This window comes from Engraulis encrasicolus, unplaced genomic scaffold (assembly GCF_034702125.1).
Source record: "Engraulis encrasicolus isolate BLACKSEA-1 unplaced genomic scaffold, IST_EnEncr_1.0 scaffold_40_np1212, whole genome shotgun sequence".
Classification (NCBI taxonomy): domain Eukaryota; kingdom Metazoa; phylum Chordata; class Actinopteri; order Clupeiformes; family Engraulidae; genus Engraulis; species Engraulis encrasicolus.
In genome coordinates, this window is record NW_026945709.1 from 254467 (window position 1) to 280969 (window position 26503).

Here is a 26503-nt window from a genome sequence, read left to right on the forward strand (position 1 = left end):
CAGCATGTCTTTTTTTAAACAAAAAATAAGAACATACTTTTTAAAGAACAAATAACATAAGAAATCTCTCTGTCTCAAAAGTACCAGAAGTGTTTTTGTTTTTGTTTGTGTTTTTATTTTTGTTTTTCGTGCAATGTTTGCTGCTCTGCTACGTCCTTTGTGGCTGATTTTTTTTTTTTTAATTATGTTTCTGATTTCTGACGCCTCAGCTCTCCCTCTTTGTGTGACTGTGTATAAGTGTCTCCTGCCCAACACCCCTGCACCCTATACCACCAAGCCCCTGCTCTTTACACCTCCCATCCCAACTCTCACCAGCCTGGGAAAAAACAATAATTTCATGTTGGAAACTTTTTGCCCTTGAGATAGTGAAGGCCTTTCCACTGAACAACAACTTCTGGCAAACTGGGATATGAAGTGAAGCGGAGAAGAAAAAAGAATAGTTGCTGTTCTTTTTTTTTACCCTGTTCTGGTTGTTGTGGAGTGCTATCTTTTTGGAAAGAAACTGTTTTACCTCGTTACACAAGTTTGCTATTGTCAACCTAGAAAGCAATGGCTTCGCACCTTTCACCCTTTTATGTTTGTGCAACTCATTTTTCTTCGCATGTGTTGATGCTGTGCGTGCGTGCGTGCATGTGTGCTTGTGTGTGGATGTGTGTGTCTGTATGTGTCTGAAATTGTTCTCTTCTCCATGGATGGCTTGACAAAATGTAATGAACATTTTGGGGTGAAAATGGCAAAAAACCTCTCCATCAACCTTTCCAGAGCTCCACAAATAGCTCTTGAATGGACCTTTAAAAGTAAGAAAATGTTCTATTTCTACCTGCAGTAAGCGAAGGTTGAAAAAGCAACAGCATTGTGCTGTGAGAGATACCAAGCGTACCAGAACATTCTGTGCTGCATTGAAGGTCTACACTTTCAAGTCATCTTTTATTTCCAGTGGACAAAGTGTGCAGTACACATATGCCTCAGAGTTTGAAAGGGATGGATATAGGAGTAGCTGAGGAGATCTAAAAGGCACTTGTACATGTCGCCATGAAGTATTTCTTCCTTTTTGAATGGTTGACAAAAAGGTGAACTCATGTATTGATGTGAACCCCCTGCTCTCTATGTCTCTGTCTACCTGCCTGTCTGTCTCTCTGTCTGCCTGTCCGTCTGTGTGTCAGTCTGTCTGTCTGTCTGTCTGTCTGTCTGTCTGTCTCTCTCTCTCTCTCTCTCTCTCTCTCTCTCTCTCTCTCTCTCTCTCTCTCTCTCTCTCTCTCTCTCTATCTATCTATCCCTCTCTCTCTCTCTCCGCTCCCTGTGAGTGTGTGTGTCACATGAATCTCTTTATGCCTATTCATTAGAGGGGGATCATATCTCCATGGCAGCAGGTAATCGATGTGTTGCATTAGCTCCTGTGTGATGTGAAGCTTGTTAAGCATCACTCACTGAGACACTGCTCCAGCGTGGGTACATAAGGTGGGTACGTTGTATCAGAGTAGCAAATCAAACTAATTGTGGAAGGGTTTAGGTTTTCAGAGGGAGAAAAATGTAAACTGCACCAAACTGGCACACTCTGCACATCAAACTGCACATAATTGGTGCTTTGAGTTTGGTATCCTTCTGGTGACCAGGGAACCTGAAAGAAAATATTGTATAGAGTCAGCTCATAGGCTTCATCCCGCTCCCTCTGTCTCTCATTTGCTCATTCTCTCTCTCTCTCTTTCTCTCTCTCTCTCTCTCTCTCTCTCTCTCTCTCTCTCTCTCTCTCTCTCTCTCTCTCCCTCCACCTTCTCCACCTAGCCTATTCATTTATTTTCCTTTTTCATTTTCTTCGCCTTTTGTTATTCTTGCTGTCACAGGATTCTTGCAGTCATATCTCGCTGTACTGCTCCCTGTCAAAATGTCTTGATTCTGCATTTCCCCTCGGCTCTCCACCTTCCATGACCTCTACTCACAGACAACTCCCACACACACACACACACTCACACACAGACACACACACACACACACACGCACACTGTCAAAAAAAATCTGATCAAGTGCGAAGCCTCTGAAATGCTAGCAGCAAGCTTAATGAGATCCATCTGTCTGTATGGTTCGGCGTCTCCCATCAGTTGTTTGCACACATACAAATGCAAACATGGCAACAAAAATCCAATGTACGACTATTTTTTTCTGATTCAGCCTGATATCTGTGGCCCTATATATTGTCCTGGTGGGTGTCGGCCCTATGTCGTTCTTGTAGCCTGCTCGTCATCCATGAAAGCTGCATATTCCATTTTGTCCTCATGTACGATGGTTCACGACATTGCTTCTCCCTTTTTACTTGTTTTGATAAAACCTGTATGTATAGTGGAATCTCCATCCATGAAAGCTGCGTATTCTCCTGTGCCCTGGTTTGTGACATTTTTAATTTTTATTTCTGTTTTTTAAACAAATCCTGTATTTATGGTGTGGTTAATGGCCTGTTGTTCAAAGGTCATCTGTACAGTACACATCTTATAAATGCATACATACCCTTCAGATGCACCACTACTGCTACTATCACCACAAAACTGTCTCTTGACTGGCACATGTAAACAAACATACAGACATTAAAAATGGCCATATTTGCAAGAGTTTCCTTGATTTTACCTGTTAATTCTATATATTTTTTTACTTTGTAAAGAATTAAGATAAAAAGGAAGTACCTAACTTGACCATGAGATGTAATATAATATGCAGTAGTGTGGCTTTGTCCCTTTGCATCGCAGAGACTGAGTGTGTATAAAATCTTGTAGTGCTGATTGTAGTTAGAGATTAACCCCCACCCACCCACCCTTCGTTTTCTTATTCACCCCTACCCTACTCTCTTTTCCTGCTATTCTGTAGTGTAGTGAGTTTGTTATTTTATGTTCGTTTGTTCATTTTTTTCTTTTCTTAAAGAAGGTCCTTCTCTCTTTTAATTGCTCATTCTCCTTCCCCTATTATCTCCTCTCTGTCCTCTCGAGTCCAAACGGAATGTTGATGTGCTGGGCTGATGAAATTTATGTTCTTATTTTAAACTGTAAAGAAAACAAAAAAACCTAAATTCCATAATGAGATATGAAAACGATGTTTGTCTGAAATAAAACTCGAGTCTGTCCTGTCCTGTTTTCCTTGGTGTCTGGTCTGCTTTTTTCCCCTTTCCTTGTAATACTGCGTACGCAGTAAGTCAAGTGTTCATTTTAGCACTTACAGAGTGTAACTTAACTCTATCCAGACCGGGGGGGGCAAAAAGTGCCCGCACCAACTTTGATGTCGTATAACTCCTGAATGACTAAAGCTATGAATACGAAACTTTGTGACTTTTCCTAGAATGAAGTTGGCTACAATGTGATACCAAAAGATTAGGTTTATCATTTGTGTTGTTGCCATGGCAACGGTTTTCTGACAGGTACGCCTGACCAAAAATCACTAATCTAAGCCTCATCATCATCACTTTTCATATTTTTTTACATTTTCATTAGCATCAGACACCCTTGTGAACATTTGAAGTGGTCTGATGCACATAATATCCAAAATTGATGTGAATTACCCAAGTTAAATGGAAAATACATTAAGATGACATTTTGGGCAATAAAAGCAGGAAATGACGTCATAATATCCAATAATGACACCAAACTGATGTCATTCATAGATCTTTGGCTGAAGATCATCCCCTCCAAGTTTGGTGGTCATACGCCATTCGGTTCCTAAGTTATGAGGGGGGGGGTCAAAAGAGCCCCCCCCCCCCCGGTCCCAGGAATGCCAAAAAAGCCCGGTCTGGATAGGGTTAACTACAACTATTTTGTAGTTTCAGACTGTAATGCAAATATTATGGTAGCTTACACATATAGAATGTTATGGTAGCTAAGATATAGGCTGTAGTATAGACTGTGGTCTGATAAATATTGAATGATGTAATGAAACATCAAAGGCATATTGGCACGACAACTCAGACCACACATACAGCCCTACTGATGGTTGCGCCATCACACATCACACATATCTTCAAAAGCAGTTTGCAATGCCAGCACTCTTACGCCATATGTTTAGTGTATCCTTGTGAACCAAAACCATCCAATCAGGAAGCATCTTCCATTACACTGACAGATTCATTGTACGTATCGGGCTATTGGTGCCTTCACGGGCTCGGGACCTCCCGAGACAGCTGACGACACTACTCACGTGACAACCGAGTTCTGGACTTAAGCACATGAACGGCACAGATCCCGGAACAATGGGGAATCGTGCCTGTTTTGTTTTGGTCCTCTTTTCTTTTTTTCACTACCACTTGAGCCTCCACATCCACGACATATCATTTTAGCTTAATCAGGCTAAATTAAACAGTCAGAGACCAGCATTACTGACATGTGAATCTGCAATTGAATAACTGGGGTTGTTGATAGTGATTACAAGATGACATTTAAGCATTTATGATACTGTTTACATGCCAGTTGCATGCATGGGCGCCATGTTGATGTGTGTGTCGTCACACAAAACATAAGCTCGGGAACTCGTTGTTATATACATCCGCCTGAGATCAACCTCAAGAAATATGGATCCCACTTTGCCCGAATTTTAGGTCGGCTTTCTTGGGATTCTCGACATTTTGAACGAGTCATAAGCTTTTCCCCCATGTCGGTATCCCCACGTAGGTTTTTCTGGACCCACTCCTTAGTAGAAAGTTTGGCCTGTTGAAATTGTCAGCTCTTCACCGCTGGACTACATAACACCAGTTGCATTGGCACCATAGCCATTACTTCATTTGGACAGGGATTTTAGAGGGATGAGTGTGAACACATTGAGCACAGAGATAAATAATCCCTTATTCTATTACATGTCTCCCCCATTAAAACGCATTGGCATTATCCTGCTACATATTGCTTTCATGTCTAAGATGATGTGCCTGTTTGAGTCTGATGTGGAGGGCTGTCCAACTTATGTTGAGCATTGTTTGGCTTGGACAGCAGCTTCAAAAAGATGGTGGCTCTCAAAAAGATGGTGGCTCTCAAGTAAAAAGTACTGCTACAATTATACTCTTTCTCTCCTCATAATAAAAAATGAAACAAAGAGCAGGACAGCACTCCAAGTTTTGTGGTTTATTGCCCGTCAGACGTTTCGGGGTTACCGCGCGAATAGACCAGGCGCGATGCGATTCAAGCGACAGAGTGCAGCAGCAAGCGATACGAGCGATTGAGGAGACTAGAGTATGTCCGTACAGGCAGAAGGCAAAGCATTCAAGCATTCCCATTGGCTGTGGTCACTGACCTCTATACAGTCATTGGCTGTCGCGGATTTTCGCCGAACCGCGTCATAGAAAGTTGAAAAGATTTCAACTTCAAACTGTCACGCTCGTCGCGCAAATCGCTCTAGTCTCCAGAATCGCTTTTGTCGTGCGACTCAATACAAAGTCAATTACATCCGTCGCTCGCCTCGCTCAGATCGCCGCTGGTGTATTTCTGCGGTTAACCTTCTTCAGTGTCGGGCAAACATTTCACAAACTGCGTCTCATTATTTATTTATATTACCACCATGTCCAAAAAGCAAACGCGTTTCGGCTATCAAGCCTTCATCAGTGCGTGGCTTTTTGGACATGGTGGTAATATAAATAAATAATGAGACGCAGTTTGTGAGTGCGGATTTTTCTTCCTTAAGTTGATACATTTTATCTCGCACCCAAAGACTTTCGTTTTTCCAAGAAGTTGAGCGCGTCCTCTGCCAAACCTTGGGGCAAACATTTCACCCATCAGGTGCACACAATACAATATATACAATCAAAGCCCCAAGTGTCCAAATATCGCTTTTCAACCAATCAACATTGTTACATGAATCCGTTGGACATAAAAAAAAGTTTTTCTTTCTTCCGTTTTTACATTTTTCCTATTTGTGCAAAAAGACCAAAAATACATCACAAAAAACAATTGAAAACAATTTCTTCATTTAGCCCATTTGGCATCATTGTATCTAGTTGGTGTATCCAAGCGCATTCCCTTTGAAGACGTAGCCTATCCCTTCCTATCCCCACCCCTTCTAGGTATCGCTACTGTCTCCACCCCGCAAAATTTCAGGTCACTCACATCGTGTTTAAGTTCATAAAAGTGGCGCGCCACTGAGGACTTCTCGTCTCTGTTTGTTATTGCGCACTTATGCTCACATATTCTTGTTTTAAGTTCTCGTTTAGTTTTACCAACATGCATGAGATTACAAGGACACTTCAAAACATATACAACAAACTGCGTTCTGCATGTGATTCTGCCCCTAACAGAAAAGTTCCGCCCTATCTTAGGATGAGTGATAGACTTCAGGATAATAGGCCTACTGCAAATTTTAAAGCCCTTTGAAAGACAATAGTTTTTGGTTACTACACCATATTATATAGGCCTAACTCTATGGGCCCCAGGAGATCTTTTTGAGTTGATAAGCAGGGCCTGTGGTTAGCAAGCTTATTCAAAGTTGCACACATTTTAAAATGTCACCAAGTTCTCCTCTTCCTCCTGGCAGCTGTTTTTAAGATAACACTTTCACACACCATCAATGAAGCTGAACATAATTGTCAATAGTCATCTTTGGGGCTGTCAAAACAAAAGTCTTGTTTAATGTTCCCTCACAGCAAGTATCGCACCCATGCGACCAGTAATTAAATACGATATGCCTCGCTGGTGCCATTTGGTTTGTTTTACTTAATAACACTCATACATGATGTGATGGGAGCGTCAACGTCACGGCTATCTACCATCCTGATTCAATTGTGCAGCTTACCTTCTATGATTCTACTGTATGTCAGTGGCACTTAACAATGTTTTATAACGCTAACTAAGATGTCATATTAGGTTAATCATATGTATTCATTCTTATTAGCAAAGATGTTAGATTCAACACTCTCTGCTGTTTCTGTCACATGAAAGGGCCCATTGAACTAGTAATTTATAATTACAGTGTAATCCAGAATGACCTTGTGGTGCCTCTAAGAATACATGATGCTATGGCAGGCAGCCTTGGACTTCAAGAGCCGTCTTAGGGCCAAAACATACCAAGGCGGAACGGAACGGTCGCAGGACGGACGCGGTCTTTCTGCTTAGTTTTGGCCGGCGTGCTTTTCTCTGCCTTGCACACTGACAGCGTCGGCGTGCGCGGCCAGTCCTATTCAAAACCCTAGCCACAGCCAAAGCTAGCATGCTTCTTTGCCATTCATTTGAATGAGACACCGCCGGTCGCCGGCGTGAAAAATACGCTCGAGTTCTATTTTCCAAATGCAGCGCGGCGCGGAGCCGGCTCCCGCGCTGCTGACGCCCGACTACCGCCGGTTGGTGTGTAAGGACAGATAGGTTTCAATGTATTTTCACCGACGCCGGTAAAAAACGTGGCCGTTCCGCGACGCTTTACCGCCTTGGTGTGTCAGACCCCTTATGGAAAATTACTGTAATGAAAATGTTAGCACTAACATTGACCCCAACTAATGTTAGTCTAAGACATGGCCCCTGTCTTAGACTATTGACTATTGACTATTACCAGAATGACAGCTCATTAGAGTAGAGTAGAGTAGAGTAGAGTATCGTTTATTGATCCCAGGGGGAAATTAAGGTGTCAAGTAGCATACACACATAAATAAAGACATAAAGACATTGTCCACAAGACATAACACACATATTTACACATAAAATAAAATAATCATATATAGCTCGCTGTTGCATACTTATTGCCAAGGCATCTCTCTCTCTCTCTCTCTCTCACACATTATGCAATTATGTACTAAAGGATCTGTATAACAGTAGTGACGTGACATGCAGTAGCCTACATCTGTAATAAATTCTTCTCAGTGACTATTACAGCATTCCACTGGTGGAATAGCTTGCAGTAATCAACCTTAAAATTGACTGCAACAGTTAATGTAATCGATGACACGTGTGTGTGTGTGTGTGTGTGTGTGTGTGTGTGTGTGTGTGTGTGTGTGTGTGTGTGTGTGTGTGTGTGTGTGTGTGTGTGTGTGTGTGTGTGTGTGTGTGTGTGTCTGTCTCTGTGTCTGTGTGTGTGTGTGTGTGTGTGTCTGTGTCTGTGTGTGTGTGTGTGTGTGTGTGTGTGTGTGTGTGTGTGTGTGTGTGTGTGTGTGTGTGTGTGTGTGTGTGTGTGTGTAGGGAATACAAGGGGGGGGGGTGGACAAAGGGATCAGGGATGACAAAGGGATCAAAGGGGTCAGTTGTCCTGGGCCCAGGCAGAAGGGGGACCTATAATTGGGTCCCTATTACATTGCATGTGTTACATGTGTGTGTGTGTGTGTGTGTGTGTGTGTGTGTGTGTGTGTGTGTGTGTGTGTGTGTGTGTGTGTGTGTGTGTGTGTGTGTGTGTGTGTGTGTGTGTGTGTGTGTGTGTGTGCACTTTGTGTCTCTAATGTGTCTTCAGTCCTTTTATTTTCTCCCTTGAGAGAGAACAAGACCAAGAGAGAGAGAGAGGCCTGGCGTGCAAATGTATAGCCATCGTTGATGTGGCCCATCACTTGCTGCTGAGCCCCCGCTCTCAGCCATCCATCCACATTAACTCTCTCCAACAGACACCAGCGACATTATACTTTTGTCTTCGTTTAATATGCTTTATTCAGATATCGATTTTCCTGAGACTCGCTTCATTCTTTTTGATTCATGAGGCCTGTGGGGAGAAATCAATTTTTGTGTGTGTATGTGTGTGTCATTTTCACTTTCTCCACCAAGGCTATCTATCAGAAATATCTCTCTCTCTCTCTCTCTCTCTCTCTCTCTCTCTCTCTCTCTCTCTCTGTCTCTCTCTCTCTCTCTCTCTCTCTCTCTCTTTCTCTCTCTCTCTCTCTCTCTCTCTCTCTCTCTCTCTCTCTCTCTCTCTCTGTCCTTGACCATTAATATTGTTTATTTCCATGAGCTTTTATTTTGTCATTATTTACCTCCGGGTCTAGCTCATCCCTCACATCACAACATGGCCCACTGCTTTGATTCGTCCCCATGTCAAATTATATGATACATGGTTGCCATGGGAATACATACAGCTTTTGTGACATCATGAAATATGCACCAATCAGCAGACTCCATTATTTTGACAAGATCAGATGTAACCCTTTCATGGAGATGGGATCACAGGCGATCCCATTCACTCTTTGCTAAACACAAAAGCTAGCCTACATAACAACGTTGCTATACATTAGAGACTTAACAAAATGATTAAGACATGCTCTTAACCATTTTGGTGAAAATAAGGTCTCAATAAATGCTGTGCATGAAATGGTTAAATCTTGCTGGTAAACCAGTCTAGCTAACAACGTTGCTATACATTAGAGACTTAACGTGTGGATGGATCTGGCATATGCTATCACTTGTGTTCTCCCACAGGCCCTACACAGCAATTAATGCCCATCTGGAGCGATAGCAAACCAATGCTATTAGCAACTGAATCCCTCGCGCTAATAAACTCTGAATAGGTACATGCTCTTGCACAAGGATTCAAAGCTAGACCCCTTTCCTCTTCGAAAAGTTCTAATTTATATTTATGACACTGCGGCTCTTCAATTCTTCATTAATCCACTTAATATTTCAGAGCAGGAACCTAAATCTTTAGCTCTGACTCACTGAGGGAGAAGATGGAGGAGAGAGAGGAGAGGGGAGGAGGGGGTGGGGTGAAAGGAGGAGAGAGATGAGACAAGAATGCCACCGCAGATATTAGGCAGAGAACAAAATGAGAGAGAGAGAGAGAGAGTGAGAGAGAGAAAGAGGGGGAGAGAGAGAGAGAGAGAGAGAGAGAGAGAGAGAGAGAGAGAGAGAGAGAGAGAGAGAAAGAGAAACAAGGTTTGTGGAACATCCAGAGGTTCAACACTTCTTGGAGAAAGACTAATAAGCACGATTGGTGCCTTCTTGTACACACGCACACGCACACACACAAACTTTATTGGAGCAACAGTTTGGGGAGATTTGTGTTCAGTTATAGTTTCTTTGTCGAGATTTAAAAAAAGATGGCAGGATTATTGTCTCCCATAAGAGTAGATAGCAGAAACAGAGTGTCTTAACGATGTCACCTACTTCTGCACGTTGATTTGCAGGGTGGCTGCAAAAATAGCGTCTCTCTATCCGCAGAGAGGAGGCTGATGTGTACTGCTGTGTTCAGATGTTTCACCTATCGCAGTACAGTTCATGGGGGGCGAGTGTAATGGATGCCAACTAGCTGAGTTTGGCGGTAAAACGTTGGGAAAAACTCCCTCCGAAAGCCTCATATTTGTGGTAGCACTGGGGTATCGGTCTCCCAGGTTTTTCCAATTTAATTCATGTGGTGGGACAAAAGTGAATATTGTGGATGGGCCGCGGGCCAAAAACAAGCATGCACCATGTAGCACGCCTTATATCTGATGCAAATATGTCATGTTATAAGATCAGATAACAATTCAAATGAGCTATGGTAACTCTGAGTGTGGCCAGATGGTAAACTGTAGTCAATTTTACACAGATAGATAGAAATATCCCAACTGTCAGCTCGACAGGAACGGTGTAAGAATTTTTTTTAAAAAAATTCAAATTTTTTTTTTGGGGGGGGTTTTTTTTTAAAAATTTTTTTTCAAATTAAAAATTTTTTTCCCCCCGGGGAAGAAAGGGGGAAGAAAAAAAAAAAAAAGGGGGGGAAAAAAAAATTTTTGCCCCCGGAAAAAAATTTTCCAAAAAAGGGGAAAAAAAAGGGGGGGGGAAAAGGGGGGGGGGAAAAAAAAAAAGGGGGGAAAAACCCCCGGGGGAACCCCTTTTTTGGGGAAGTTTTAAAAAAGGGGTTTTTTTTAAATTTAAAAAAAAAAAGGGGGGCCCCCGGGGGGGTTTAAAAACCCCCCCAAAATTTTTAAAAAAACCCAAAAACCCCCCTTTAAAAAAAAAAAAAACCCCCCTTTTTTTTTTTTGGGGGGGTTTTTTTTTTTTTTGGGGGGGGGGGGGGTTTTTTGGGGGGGTTTTTTGGGGGTTTTAAATTTTTTTTGGGGGGGGGGGAAAGGGGGGTTTTGGGGGGGGGGGGGAAAAAAAAAAAAAGGGGAAAGGGGGGGGAAAAGGGGGGGGGGGGGGTTTTTTTTTTTCCCCCAAAAAATTTTTTTCCCCCCCCCCAAAAAAAGGTTCCCGGAAAAAAAAGGGGTTTTTGGGGGAAAAAAAAAAAATTTGGGGGAAAAGGAATTAAAAAAAAAAAAATTTTTTCCAAAATTCCCCCCCCCCCCAAAAAAATTTTTTAAAAAAAAAAAATTCCCCCCCTTTGGGGGGGGAAAAAAGGGGGGCCCCCCTTTTTTTTCCCCCCCCGGGAAAATTTTTTGGGAAAAAAATTTTTTTTGGGGCCCCGGGGGGGGAAAATTCCCCCCCAAAAAATTTTTTTTTTTAAAAATTAAATTTGTTTAAAGGGGGGGGGAAAAAATTTTGGGGGGGGCCCCCCCAAAACCCCCCAAAACCCCCCCCCCAAAAAAAAACCCCCAAAATTGGGGGGGGGGTTTTTTTTTTTTGGGGTTTTTGGGGGGGGGTTTTTTTGGGGGGAAAGGGGTTTTTTGGGGGGGTTTTTTTTTTTTGGGGGGGGTTTTTTTTTTAAAAAAAAGGGGGGAAAAAAGGAAAAGGGGGGGGGGGGGAAAAATTCCCCCCTTTTTGGGGCCCAAAAAAACCCCCCCTTTGGGGGTTTTTGGGAAAAAAATTGGGGGTTTTTTTTTTTTTTTCCCCCCCTTTTAAAAAAACCCCCAAATTAAAGGGGGAAAAGGGGGGGTTTTCCCCCCCCTTTTTTTTTCCCCCCCCCCCCCCCCCCCCCAAAAAAAAGGGGGTTAAAAAAAAATTTTTTTTGGGTTCCCCCGGAAAAAAAAAAAAAACCCCCCCGGGGGAAAAATTCCCCCTTTTTTTAAAGAAAAAAAAAAAATTTTTCCTTTTTCCCCTTTTTGAATTTTCCCCCGGGGGGGCCCCCCCTTTTTTTTCCCCGGAAAGGGAATTTTTTTAAAAAACCCCCGGGGGTTTTTTTTTCCCAAAAAAAAAAGGGGGGTTTGGTTAAAATTTTTTTTAAAAAAATTTTTTTTTTTAAAAAATTTTTTTCCTTTTTTAAACGGCAGCCCCCCCCAAAGGGGGGGGGGGGGGAAAAAAAACCCATTTTGGGTTTCCTTTCCCGGGGTTTGGGTTTGTTGGTTTTTTTTAAATTTTTAAGGGGGGTTTTGGGGCCCAAAATTTGGGGGGTTTTTTTTTTTTTTTCCCCCCAAAAATTTTTTTTGGGCCCTTTTTTTTGGGGGGGGGTTTTTTTTCCCTTTTTAAAATTTCCGGGGGGTTTTTTTAAAAAAGGTTTTTGGGGGGGGAAAAAAAACTGAAAAACCCCCCCTTTTTTGGTAAAAAAGGGGGGTTTTTGCCCCAAAAAGGGAAAAAATTTTTTTTTTTTTTTCCCCCCCAAAAAAAAAAATTGGGGGTTTTTTTTTTTTTTAAAAAAAAATTTTTGTTTTTTTTTTAAATTTTAAACCGGGAAAATTTAAAAAAAAAACCCCTTTTTTTTGGGGGGCCCCTTCTTGGGATCCCCCAAAATTTTTTTTTTAAAATTTTTTAAAAATTTGAAAAAATTTTTTTTTAAAGGGTTTTTGGGGTTGGTTTTAAAACCAAAATTTTTAAAAAGGAAAAAAGGGGGAAAAAAAAAAAACCCCCTTTTCCAAAAAAAAAAAAAAGAAAAAAAAAATTTTTTAAAAAAGTTTTTCCTTTTAAAAAAAAAAATTTTTTTTTTTAAAAAATTTTTAAAAAAAGTTTCAATTTTGGGGGGAAAAAAAAAAAAAAAAAAACCCCTTTTTTTCCCCGGCCCCCAAAACCCCGGGGCCCCCAAAAATTTTTTTAAAAAAAAATTTTTTTTTTTTTTTTAAAAAAAAATTTTTTTTTTTCCCCCCCCTTTTTCCCCCCCCAAAAAATTTTTTTTCCCAATCCCCCCCCCCCCAAAAACCCCCAAAAACCCAAAAAAACCAAAATTTTTTGGGGGGGGGTTTTTTTTTTTAAAACCCCCGGTTTTAAAAACCCCCCCGGGGGGGGAAAAAATTTTGGGGGAAAAGGGAAAAAAAAAAAAAAAAAGGGGAAAAAAAAAAATTTTTCCCGCAAAAAAAAACCCCCCAAAAAAGGGCCCCCCTTTTTCCCCCAAAAAAAAATTTTTTTTTTTTAAAAAAGGGGGGGGAAAAAAAAAAAATTTTAAAGATAGAAAAAATTTTTTTTTTTAAAAAAAATTTTTTTTTCCCCCCTTTTTTTTAAAAAAAAAATTTTTTTTTAAAAAAAAGGGGAAAAAAAAAAAAAATTTTTTTTTTTTTTCCCCCCCTTTTTTCCGGGGGGGGGGGGCCCCAAAAAAAAAAAAAAAAGGGTGCCCCATTTTCAAAAAAAAAAAAAAAGGGGCCCCCCCCCCAAAAAAAAATTTTTTCCCCGGGGGGGGAAAATTAAAACCCCCAAATTTTGGGGAAAAAAGGGGGAAAAACCAAAAATTAAAAAAAAAAAAAAAAAAAAAAAAAACCCCCGGGGGGGGGGGGGAAAACCCCCAAAAAAAATTTGGGATTTTTTCCCCCCCCAAAAATTTTGGGGTTTTTTTTTTTAAAAGGGAAAAAACAAAAAAAAAAGGGTTTAAAAAAAAACCCCCTTTTTTTTTTCCCCCCCCCCAAAAAAAAAAAAAAACCCCCCAAAACCCCCCCTTTAAAAAAAAAGGGCCCCCCCAAAAAAAAAAAAGGGGTTTTGGGGGGAAAAAATTTTTAATTGGGGGAATAAAATTATTTTTTTTTTTGGGGGAAAAAATTTTTTTTTTTTTTTTTTTGGGGGGGGGAAAAAAAAATTTTTTTAAAATAATTTTTTAAAAAAGGGGGGAAAATTTAAATTAAATTTTTTTTTTTTTCCCCGGGAAAATTTTTTTTTTGGGGGGGGGGTTTTTGGGGGGTTTTTTTTTTTTAAAAACCCCCCCTTTTTTTTAAACTTTTTAACCGGTAAATTTTTTAAAATTTTTTTCCCCCCCCCCCCCTTTTTTTGGGGGTTTTTTTTTGGTTTTTCCCAAACCTTTTCTACGGGGACCCCATTTTGGACCCAAGAATATTTTCTCGACCTCCCACCTCCCATTTTCTAAATGCAAACACATACAGCATTTTTGCTAAACTTCAATGTAAATCACAGTAAAGGTAACTAAATTGCCCAGTAGCCCCTTAATGCATGCCGTACCTCCTGTGGCATGCTGTAATAGACACTGAAAGTTAATTACTATAGTACTACACTACTATGACAGTGCACAGGGCCTTTAGTAATACATTACGACTTGGTCATTGCCATTCTGGTAACAGCTCATTTATAATGCCGTGCCTGAAGGGGTTAAAGTGATTGTCCTTACTAACAATGTAAGGAAAGGCTATAAAAGCATATATTCCATGCTTTAATTAGACTGTAATTTATATAACAGTCCCTTCTGTCCACGACCCCCCTTAGGGGTCACGCCCCCCAGTTTGGGAACCACTGCTGTAATCCGTCTCTCTGATCTGACCTGTGATGGCGAGCAGCATCTTCCTCCGGGCTTCAAACGTCAGCACTCCCACCTCCTTCAAGTCCTCGTCTGACAGGGTCAGGAACGTCTGGAAGTCAATCTGTCAAAACAGCCAGACATGACATGAGGGAGACATGTACTGTATGGAGAAGGATGACAAGACAAGAGAGAAATGGGGGAAGAGATGATAAGAGCAAGACATATGGACGAGAGTTAGACCAACATGATCTCCAAAGATTCTGTGCTCCTGGACACGGATGTTAAGGACACGAAATCCGTGTCCAGGAGCACGGATTTTGGCAAAATTCTGTGCTTTTGGACACAAAATTATTTTCCGCGATGGACACACAGAAGTGCTCTCTTTAGGGTTAGGGATTGTTTTGGTCTGGGCACAGCTAGTATTCTTTCATTCATTATATGAATTTGATAGCCTATCAACCAACTGGAAAAGGTATTCAAAAATAATAAAAAAAATACAAAAAGACAAAAATATGTCTTTAATGACAGGTTAAGGTTAGGGAATGTTTTGGTCAGGCACAACTTAAATTGCTATAGCATTATTTTGTGTAGGGTTAGCATTTGGTATGTATTTTCTAATGATAGAGTTAACACAGTGCTGTGGGAATATAGAAAGCTCTTCTGTGTGCCCATCACGGAAAACAATTCCATCTCCAGGAGCACGGAATTTTGGCAAAATCTGTGCTCTTGGACACAGATTTCGTGTCCTTAACATCCGTGTCCCGGAGCACAGAATTTTTGGAGATCAGGCTGTATAGAAATAGAGAGAGAGGGAGAAGAGTGGGTAATAGTTGGAGGAAAATGGAGTGTCAGAAAGATGTTCCACTTTTGATAACAGGGCAGATACTATTGCATCCCCCACTCTCCCAGTGTAGGCTAGAGTGTACTGTACTGTATTGCCTCTCCATCAGTTAAATGTGTCTCTCGTTCTCTCACACTCATACTCACACCCTTTTACTTTTTTCTCTTGCACACTTATTCAATCACTCAGTCACTGACATATTCACTCAGTCACTGACATATCACTTCAATTATAATAGAGCTTTTTATGGTTTAAAAAAGATACATTCTGCACTCCAAAATCAGTATCTGCAGTTGGAGCATATGATCATAACAAATAATCTCTCTCTCTCTCTCTCTCTCTCTCTCTCTCTCTCTCTCTCTCTCTCTCTCTCTCTCTCTCTCTCTCTCTCTCTCTCTCTCTCTCTCTCTCCTCATCCTCTCACCTCTTGTTCTTGAAAGGTGTCGATGTACTTCCCCAGGCCCAGCTCACTCAGGAGCTCTGGCAGGTCATCGTCCGGCTCTGGGAAGAGCCCCGAGGCTCCACCTACCCCCTGCCTGCCCGCCGAGGACATGACATCAAAGGGGCTCACGCAGGTCAAGCTGCCCTCCGCTGTGGAGGTGGAGGGAGATGACGGGTAGGGATGGGGTTAGGGATGAGGGATGGACAGGGGGAGATGGGTGTGAGTTAGGGGCTTAGGTGTTGGGTGAAGAGGTGTAGGGGTGGAAAGTGTGAATTGGATGCAGGTAAGGAGTGTATGAGGGGAGGTGGAAGCGGTGGAGGTTGGGAGTTGGGTGAGTAGGTGGAGGAGGGGAGTTGGGGATGGATATATGAGGGTAGATATGTGGTAGTTGGATGAAGGAAAATGTTGGGGAAGATGTTTGGTGAGGTAAGGGGTGGATGTACCGTAGAGGTGGGGGGGTGGAAGAGGCGGCAATGGGGAGTTGGATGATGAGGGATGGAAGAGGTGGAGGTGGATGAAGATTTGTGCAGGTAGTGGTGGGGGTGGATACACAGGGGTGGTGGGTGTTACAGGTAGGGGGGTGGGAGATACAGAATACAGATGCTCAGGTGTTTGTTGTCCTCACATCACAGTACAGCAAGAGCAATGAGGTTCGTTAAACGCCAGGAGCGCAGACAATCCTTGAAATGACTCCCTGTGTGTGTGCGCGTGTGCTGACAACAGCACAGAGATATTAATGGGTTTTGCACTGAGATTGTGGCAGCGCATACACAGCCAAAGGGCATACATCTGCGGTGGCACGCGCACGTTATGATTGCAGATTCAAATCACAGAAAAGCTGGCTGTCTGAACACACTGATCACAAAGACCCAAAAAGCGACCCAGGGGCGATTGCTATTATGTCTAGGGATTCTTGATGAGGTTGTTTATATGAAGAGGAATGAAAGAGAGGAGATGAGGAAGGGAGACAAAAGGGAGACAGAGAGAGAGAGAGAGAGAGAGAGAGAGAGAGAGAGAGAGAGAGAGAGAGAGAGAGAGAGAGAGAGAGAGAGAGAGAGAGAGAGGAGGGGAGAGAAGAGAGAGATGATAAAGACAGAGAGAGATCTGGAGTTATTTGTTTCTGTGTGTAGTTGTTCAGTTAATTTGCTTTCTCCTTTCCTCTCAGACAGACTCCTAGACAGTGGTAATCAACACAGAATACACAGAATCAAAGTCCCCAAAAGCCAGGTGAAAGTAATAAGACAAACAGAAATGTCAGTGCAGCTTTATAAGGTCCTCAATTGCAAGTCATATTTGAAAACAAATCCATGTTTAATTCATTACGTTTAAATAATGCCCACAAGGATAGTAGATCTCCCACTTAATTAAATATGCCTCACATTTTTCTGTTGACCAATTGTCAGTTGAGGGCAGACTTTCATTCACTTCTTCTCTTATGGTGTTGTTCTTCATTAAAGTGAAAAAAGACAGGCATGGAAAGGAGGAGCAAAACAATAAACAAAGAACGATGGTGCAATCAAAACAACAGTTGATTATTTGTTGATTATTTACTGACATTAAGTCAGAAAAATACACACATATTTACTGTCATTAAGTCAGAAAAACTCACACACACGCACGCGTGCGCGCGCACACACACACACACACACACACACACACACACACACACACACACACACACACACACAAACAAACACACACACACACAAACAAACAAACACACACACACACACACCTTCACAATTGAAAGACAAACTTGCTGTTAATTTCTTGTGCTTGTGTAATTAACACTACTTGGCTTACTTACCTGTTACATCATTTGCATGCAGCTGGTTGAGAAACATTAATGTGAATGTGTGTTCATTCTCTGAAACTGGGACTGACACCTCTGAGACATGCATGTACAAGCTCACATTCACAGGCATTCACAGGCATTCACACGCATTCACGCACGCACGCACGCACGCACACACACACACACACACACACACACACACACTTATCTGTATGCCCTCTGCTTGCCGAGGAGCCAAACATTGAGCAGGAGGTAGCGGAGGAGGAGTAGGGAGGCGGGGAGGAGGAGGCGGAGGAGGAGAATGGCAGTGCGGATGCCGAGCCTCTTCGGTCTCTCAAGTTCTCAGAGTCGCTGCTGTTACACATCCGCTCCTTCATACTGGCCTGTGTCCACGATGTCTACACACACACATGCACAAATAAAGACACACAGAGAGATAAAGTCAAACAGGCTCAGATCCACACACAGACAAACACACACATGCACACACGCGTACACACAGATTTTATCCCCTTTATTCTACATTTCAAGTTGATGTTCACTAGGAACCAGATTTTAGTCCAGTGGTTCCCAACACCCCCCTGAGCTCATCATAAGCCTGCCAAAGCCCTCCTTAGTGTCAAAAATAAAATAAGATATACTATTGCCACTCCTTGCAACTGAATGACACCCCTCCCCTCCCACCCAGATGGCAACTGAATGACACCCCCATATGTCTCCTTCCCAGCACCCCATGAGGGCTCCCTAATGCCCCCTGTGGGGCTGTAGAGCCCCTGTTAAGAAAGACTGGTCAAACAACTTCATGTAATACAATATTCAAACCCATTACATTGCTTTTAGGATGCTGAAACATTGTTTTTTCCATGAACATGATCCTTATAACTGATGATATAGAGCAGTGCTTTGCTTAATGTCTCTCCTTTCACCCACGCACACACACACTTTCATGTATGGCTGCTGATGGTAGAAGTACTAGGTACCAGTTGCTATAAGACTAAAGGTCACTTCCATCTATTTTCAAGAAGCTCTCCAAAACCCTATTCTCGTCCGCCCACACACAACAACTCTTCACTCACTGAGCATCTAACCTACACCCACATATGATCTCCTTGCTCCTTACTCTCACACTCTAACTCCACAGAGAGTTTTGTTTCTTACTAGCTTCCCTGAATTGTGAACCACTGTCGTTAAAATTGGCTGCTACATTGAATTTTACAGCAATTTATGAAATTATAACTATGATTCGTTTTGGGTGAGGGGTATTTTTCTGTATGCTATTAAGTTTGAATGTTCGTTTAAAAGTATTTCTCTGTCCTTTGGGGTTGTACTAAGCATATGAGACGAAAGGGTGTGTTTGTGTGGAAAAGAGGCTTTTACCGCAAAAAGTGTGAAGACTGTGAAAAATAACAGACAGGTAAATCACATATGAAATATATTAATCGAACTGACATCCAAGCAATTGGGGACATAGGTACTCACCTGTTGGTGGCCTAGGAATGATTGGTAGCAGTGATTTTTATGTACTATTATTAAAGCGACTTTGAGTGTCATGAAAAGCGCTATATAAAACTTATGTATTATTATTACAGTAGTCTATAGTAGTACTAGTATTATAGCAGTCACAGGTAAGCGGTTAGGGCATCAGACTTGTATCCCAAAGATTGGTGGGTCAACTCCGGACCTGCCAGGTTGGTGTGGGAGAGTAATTAACCTGTGCCCTCCCCCTGAGCATGATACTGTCCCGCCGCACTGCTCCCTTGGGGTACCGTTTGGGTATGCCCCTGTGCAAGGGGGAGCCATAAATGCAATTCCTTTGCATGCACTGAGCACAGTGTGCTGAGGATTACTGTGTCACAATGACAATGGGAGATTCCCAGGTGGACTTTATTATTATTAATTTATTTTTGTTATAATTATAATTATAATTATTATTATGATTATTATGATTATTATTATTATTATTATTATTATTATTATTATTGTTGCTATTATTATTTTTTGTCTTATTATTATTAATATCACATGTTGGTTGGCCAGGTATGAGCGGTAGCAGCGGCGTCCGACGGAGCGCAGTTCCTTGATGGCCTCGGCCGGCATGGACTTGGAGAAGCCCAGCCCACTCCAGGCGCCCGTGGGGGTACGCACCTCCGTCACCACCGGCTTCTTCTGCATGGCTGAAATACACACACTACCAGGAAAGGTTGAAATACACTATACACAACACTAACGTGTGTGTGCGTGTGCGTGTGCGTGTGTGTACGTGCGTGCTTGCTTGTGTTATGTCTTTATTTTTTATTTCATGTGCTCTGTTCTTTTACTTTCAATTTTGAAATGCTTCACAAATAAAATGAGCTTCCCTTGCCTTGTGTGTTGAACTACATACCCATGGCAAATTCACACTAATTTGCTTTGATGCATTTGCACACACATACCACTATGGGGCCAGTTTAAAATACACGTAGGAAATTCTCTCACACCCGTACACATGCAGTACACATATGTTAACATCAAGGCAACTATCCACACGCACGCGCGCACACACGCACATACACGCACACACACACACACACACACACACACACACACACACACACACACACACACACACACACACACACACACACACACACACACACACACACACACACACACACACACACACACACACACACAGACTGATACTGACTCTGGGTAAGGTATTTTTACTCCTCCCCCATGCTGAGGTGTGCACAGCATAGCCAGACTGGAAGCCAGGCCGGTTAGTAAAAGGCATGTGGCTGTTGCAAAGAGAGATTGCCCTTCACACGACGTGGGTCGTTAGTGCTACATCTGCTCTTTAAACCCTCTGACTGCTCCTGTGTTCTTAAATTTTAAAAAGTACTTCACAGAGAGAACTTTTGAATATGGAAAAATCTGTAATGAATTGTCCACCTATTGCTGACCTCGCTTGTTTTAACGTCACGCTTTAACCTGCTGTGCGCTACAGGACGTTACACACTGTGCATTTCTTTCTGACTTGAAAAAAAACGTGTCCTCTTCTATTTTTAAAAAAGAATAGACAAATGCTTTGGACCATGAAGACAGTGGTAATGACTTACCCATTTAATGCGGACCACATTTGTTTCATTTGCACACCTTTATCTCCTGGTATGTATATCTACAGTAAATTACGCACACTGTCATTATTTTTTCTCTAGACTTGAACAAATCTATGTAGCCTATTATGGCAACGCAGCAGGAACAAGTATCTCTTTGCAAGGGGATGATGTTTACCCTAAGGCTGTGGGCAGGTAAAGATGGCTGCCTGTATTGTCATGCCCACCTGCTGCTGCTGCTGCTCCATGCTGGTGGAACTCAGTGGAAGCCTTGATACTACCATAAGCAGAATGGGCCATATTGAGGCACTGAGGGGAACAAAAGGGTATCTCCTGATCGGAAGACAAAGTGCCCAAGCAAAATATCAGCATCTCAGTCAGTCCCATCAAAGATATGGTACCTGCTGTTACCAGAATGGCAATGCCCAAATCGTAATACATCACAAAAAGGTCTGTGTAGTGTAATTCTATGGTAGTATTTTCAATGACTATAACAGCATTCCACTGGCGGAATGGCACACATAATGAGGCTACCCATTTATTTTTTCTTCTTTACGGAGCAGTTTGGAGTTGATGGGAAAAGAAGAGGAGAAGTGAAGAAGCAGTGATATCAGAAGACAGCTGGGCAGATATGAGGAGGAGAGGAGGAGAAAGTAAAGCAGATGGGAAGAAAGGGAGGTAAAGGAGATATGATGAGGGAATATACTGCATACGAGATTCGAACTTTGTACTTTGCACTTTTTATTGGCCTCTTTTTACACTAGCCTTTACTCTGGGACTGAGTAGAGGAGGAGAGTTGAGGAATGGAGATGTAGGCTAGTGGCACTAAAACTGTCAGTGCCTCTGTCTGTCTGTCTGTCTGTCTGTCTGTTTACACGACATGCCAAAACAGCAACACTAGGACTGAGTTGATGAGTAGGGGAAAAGAGACATAGCAGAGGAGAGGTGATGAAGAGTGCTAACTGTTAGAGGAGGCAAATCAGAGAGGAGGAGAGGAGATGAAGGAGAGCGACACCAAAACTGTTTGTGGCATTTTGTCTGTCTGTTTGTCTTTCGCAGCGTGAGAATAACAGCAGTTTTGGGAATCCAGCGGTGACAGCAGTGGCAGCCACCAACATCTCCCCAGAGATGCACTTCAGACACACCACCTACCACCTGTCTCCACCGGCAACCCCAGACACCTCCCACTGACACTCGCATGAACGCCACAACCACCCAACCCCACCCACTGTTAGAGAGGAGAGCAGCACCTCTATCACTGCAGTGAGGGGGGAATTATAGGAGAATTTCTACGATTGATTGTTAGCTGGTTTGTGAAGGGGAGTGTGTTTTGCTTACATGGGGTCTCTGCTGTGTACACAGGGTTTATGAGAAAATGGCCTTGACATTTGCAGTAGTGTGATTGTTGGATGGATTGCAAGGGGTGTGATTTGTTTAGATACGTGTCTGGGTGGTTATTTAGACCCATTCATCAACCCCATCCCCCACCTGCCATAAATAAAGAGAGACGCAGATGTGTTGGAGAGGGAAACACGTCAGGTCAGCATTTCATTGTTAGTTGGAACCGTTTACCTTTGCGTGTTTCCCAGTTGGTTTGCAAGAGGTGTGTTTTGTTATGAGGGGTGGCTGGGTTGATTTATTTGTTTATTTATTTTCATTATTTTCTTGCTCACTTGGCAGAAGCCCCCTGAACACAAAGGGGATTGATTGTTGGGGTTGGAGCCTTCAGTGCAGTCAATAGGACGGAGGGCAGCTGCTGAGCCTGATTGTGCAGGTGAGGGGATGGGGCAAGGGGGTGGTGGGTAATGGGGCAAGGGGCGAGAGGTTGGAGGAGTTGGGGTAAGGAACTTGAGGGGCATGGTAGGGGTAGTGATGGGCATGGGACGCAGTGGAGGATGAAGGGGATTGGTGGGGAATTTAAAGCAGTGCAGACTAGGGGTGTGTTCAAAATATCGGTATCGGGATATGTCGTTACGGGCCTTTTCAAGATACACGTATCGTATTGGAGGTGGCAGTATCGATACTTCATTTAATAGCATAAATTTAATTTTGAGTGCTACACAGCAACTGCCAGACCTACCGTTTTGTGAAGGCAGACTTTTACATTCACTACAGTGTGACTGTTGCTCTACAGAAAAAAGTAACATTTGGTCCTTCATGTCTATTTTGTAAAAAAATGAATAAAACAAAAAATGAAGGTTCAAAATATTGTGATACACATGTATCGCGATATATTGGGATGTATCGTATCGTGACCCCTATATCAGGATGCATATCGTATTGGGAGGTGGTTGGCGATACCCTAGTGCAGACGTGGCCAAGTTAAAGTAGAAGTAAATTCATTGGTGTATAAGTTCAACACTAGCGCATGATATTACTTAGCTGTTACACCCGTTATTCCATTGTACTTCATGATGTTGCTAGACATTGCTCTTAGTGAAACCTAAAGCCTTAAAAAGAAAACCTCCAAATTTGATCCAACCAGCACCGAATCAGGTAATAGTATAGAAGATAATTTGAAAAAGAAAACTAATGTTACTGCTAGTGTGTGTGTGTGTGTGTTTGTGTGTGTGTGTGTGTGTGTGTGTGTGTGTGTGTGTGTGTGTGTGTGTGTGTGTGTGTGTTGTGTGTGTGTGTGTGTGTGTGTGTGTGTGTGTGTGTGTGTGTGTGTGTGTGTGTGTGTGTGTGTGTGTGTGTGTGTGTGTGTGTGTGTGTGAGGGCCTGAGACACACATTGTATTGTGTGAGACCAATTCAAATGTAACTACAACAACACTGTGCGTTAAGGCTGTAACGATATTGCATCGAACCGAGGGATCGCGGTACCCAGACCCACGAACCCCTATCGCGAAGCTTCCTCACAGAATCGCGATGTGCCCTTTTAAAGTTGTTACCCCTCAGTGTAGAACACAACAGGCAACATACAGGCAAGAGTTTGCATATGCGCTTAAAAAGACCAGTAGAAAAAGGGCGCACACGTTCGAGTAACAGTTCCATTCACAGCTTTCTCATATAAAATGCTCCGTCCAACCAGCACGTTGATTATCCATTGCCTGGGCAACCTCCGCGAGAGGCAAACATCGGAAGGTGAACGACAAATGAACAACAAGGAAGGTGAAGGACAAATGAACAACAGACCAAGAAGGCTTTTATAAACGTGTCAATATTTTTTTACTCATGCATGCGCGGTGTATTGCGAGTGGAGTTTGATGTTGGAGCGGAGAGAGAGAGAGAGCGCGAAAGAGAGAGAGCGCACGAGATGCTCCGCCTGCCTATAAACCAGCCTGGAATCGCTTGTAGGGAGGTGCCCGAAGTCGGACGAACGTTGAGGTCGATAGGCAGGATATTAGGCAGCATTATTTCTTCCCACATTAATGTTAAGCTATATTGTAAAATTACCGCCTACATAAGCAGAAAGCATGCTCCATTTCAGCCTCTGCATTCATTCTCGCTCTTGACAAAGTGTCAAACCACAAAACAAAACGAAAAACGTGCGCGTTACGTAGCAGTGAGAACTGGTTAATTTCGAGTTTTGATCGAGGCTACGGGCAGGCGCTGCTGCACGATCAAAAAAGCTACAGAAATATTTAACTTAACCCCTTAAGACGCGGCTTTATACATTTGTTGTTACCACTATGGTAATGACCAAGTCGTGGTGCATTACTAAAGGCCCTGTGTTATGTCATAGTATTGTAGTCCTATGGTAGTTACATTTCAATGACTATTACAGGGTGCCTCTGGAGGTACGCTGCGCATTAAGGGGCTACTCAAAATTAAGTGTTGCATTTCTTTAAGTAGCCTAACTTAATACAACATGTTTCCTGACGATATATGGCCAGTGTTGTTTTAATGTTTGGATATTAATTGGATAGGCATAGGCCTAATGTTTGATAAAGTAAGACAGCTGCCAATGACTATACACCCTGACCACCCACCTCTCTCTCTCTTTCTCTCTCTCTCTCTCTCGCTCTCTCTCTCAACATATGATCTTAGCTTATTTATAAGCCTTTTCCCTTGGTGAACTAATATCCCTTATTTCTCTGTGTTGTGTTTTGATGTCAACACCTGGGAACAGGTTGCAGTGGTAGCCTATATCTGCAACATCATTCAGCCTTGTAAACCTACAAAATTAATGCAGGCAGGTAAATGCGAAAAATATATTAATTACAGTGTATATATATAATTTATTTTCATATAATTATTATTATTTTTTCCATTTTTTTTTTGTTTCATTTTTTTTGTGTGAAATCGTGGGGCATATCGAACCGTGGGTCATATATCGTGATACAAACCGAATCGTGGGTTGGGTGTGTCGTTACAGCCTTACTGTGCGTCAATCTTTCCCATTCATGATTGTGAAACTTCCACCAAAGACATTGACAACTAGAATGGGCACTCGGTAGAGCGCAAACCTTCGCCTACGCCACTTATTTTTTTCTGGCCATCTTCAAAGTGTGGGGCATAACATTCTCCAAATTTTGGTGTTAGTTTCATTTAATATCGTAATATTACATTTATGGCCCAGTCTTGACCTCTTATTCAATTCAGCATGCACACGTTCTTCTGGCATATAGTGCTTGGCAAAGAAAAAAGTTTTTGACCTTTTCGTGACCTTGACCTTGACCTTTGACCCAATCACTCCCAAAAAGTAATCTTTTGTTCCTTGGGTCATGACCAATCATCCCACTAAATGCCATAAAAATCGGCTCAATTAACGCTTTGACCTTTTTGTGACCTTGACCTTGACCTTTGACCCAATCACTCCCAAAAAGTAATCGATTGTTCCTTGGGTCATGACCAATCATCCCACTAAATTTCATAAAAATCGGCTCAATTTACGTTTTTGACCTTTTCATGACCTTGACCTGGACCTTTGACCTTTGACCCAATCACTCCCAAAAAGTAATCGATTGTTCCTTGGGTCATGACCAATCATCCCACTAAATTTCATAAAAATCGGCTCAATTTACGTTTTTGACCTTTTCGTGACCTTGACCTTTGACCCAATCACTCACAAAAAGTAATCGATTGTTCCTTGCGTCATGAGCAATCATCCCACTAAATTTCATAAAAATCGGCTAAATGTACGTTTTTGACCTTTTCGTGACCTTGACCTTGACCTTTGACCTTTGACCCAATCACTCCCAAAAACTTATCAATTTTTCCTTGGGTCATGACCAATCATCCCACTAAATTTCATAAAAATCGGCTCAGTTCTGTCTGAGTTATATGAAGTACAAACAAACATTGTGACCTTGACCTTTGACCTTTGACCCAATCACTCCCAAAAACTTATCAATTGTTCCTTGGATCATGACCAATCATGCCACAAAATTTCATAAAAATCGGCTCAGTTTTGACTGAGTTAGACGAAGTACAAACTAGAATGGGCACTCGGTAGAGCGCAAACCTTCGCCTACGCCACTTATTTTTTTCTGGCCATCTTCAAAGTGTGGGGCATAACATTCTCCAAATTTTGGTGTTAGTTTCATTTAAATCGGACCGGAATATCGTAATATTACATTTTTGGCCCAGTCTTGACCTCTTATTCAATTCAGCATGCACACGTTCTTCTGGCATATAGTGCTTGGCAAAGAAAAATGTTTTTGACCTTTTCGTGACCTTGACCTTGACCTTTGACCCAATCACTCCCAAAAAGTAATCGGTTGTTCCTTGGGTCATGACCAATCATCCCACTAAATGCCATAAAAATCGGCTCAATTTACGCTTTGACCTTTTCATGACCTTGACCTTGACCTTGACCTTTGACCCAATCACTCCCAAAAAGTAATCGATTGTTCCTTGGGTCATGACCAATCATCCCAGTAAATGTCATAAAAATCGGCTCAATTTACGTTTTTTGACCTTTTCGTGACCTTGACCTGGACCTTTGAC

At 42.2% G+C, this 26503-nt stretch overlaps 1 protein-coding gene across 1 annotated transcript; it reads right to left on the minus strand.

The window, feature by feature from the left end:
* Window positions 1–14398: 14398 nt before the first annotated feature.
* LOC134443954 (protein bicaudal C homolog 1-A-like) lies at window positions 14399–17249 on the minus strand. Its single transcript, XM_063193463.1, has 3 exons — window positions 17099–17249; window positions 15702–15868; window positions 14399–14557 (listed from the first exon to the last, which is right to left on the minus strand). The coding sequence occupies exons 1-3, from the start codon at window positions 17169–17171 to the stop codon at window positions 14399–14401; spliced, it is 399 nt and encodes a 132-aa protein (XP_063049533.1). The 5' UTR covers window positions 17172–17249.
* Window positions 17250–26503: the final 9254 nt, after the last annotated feature.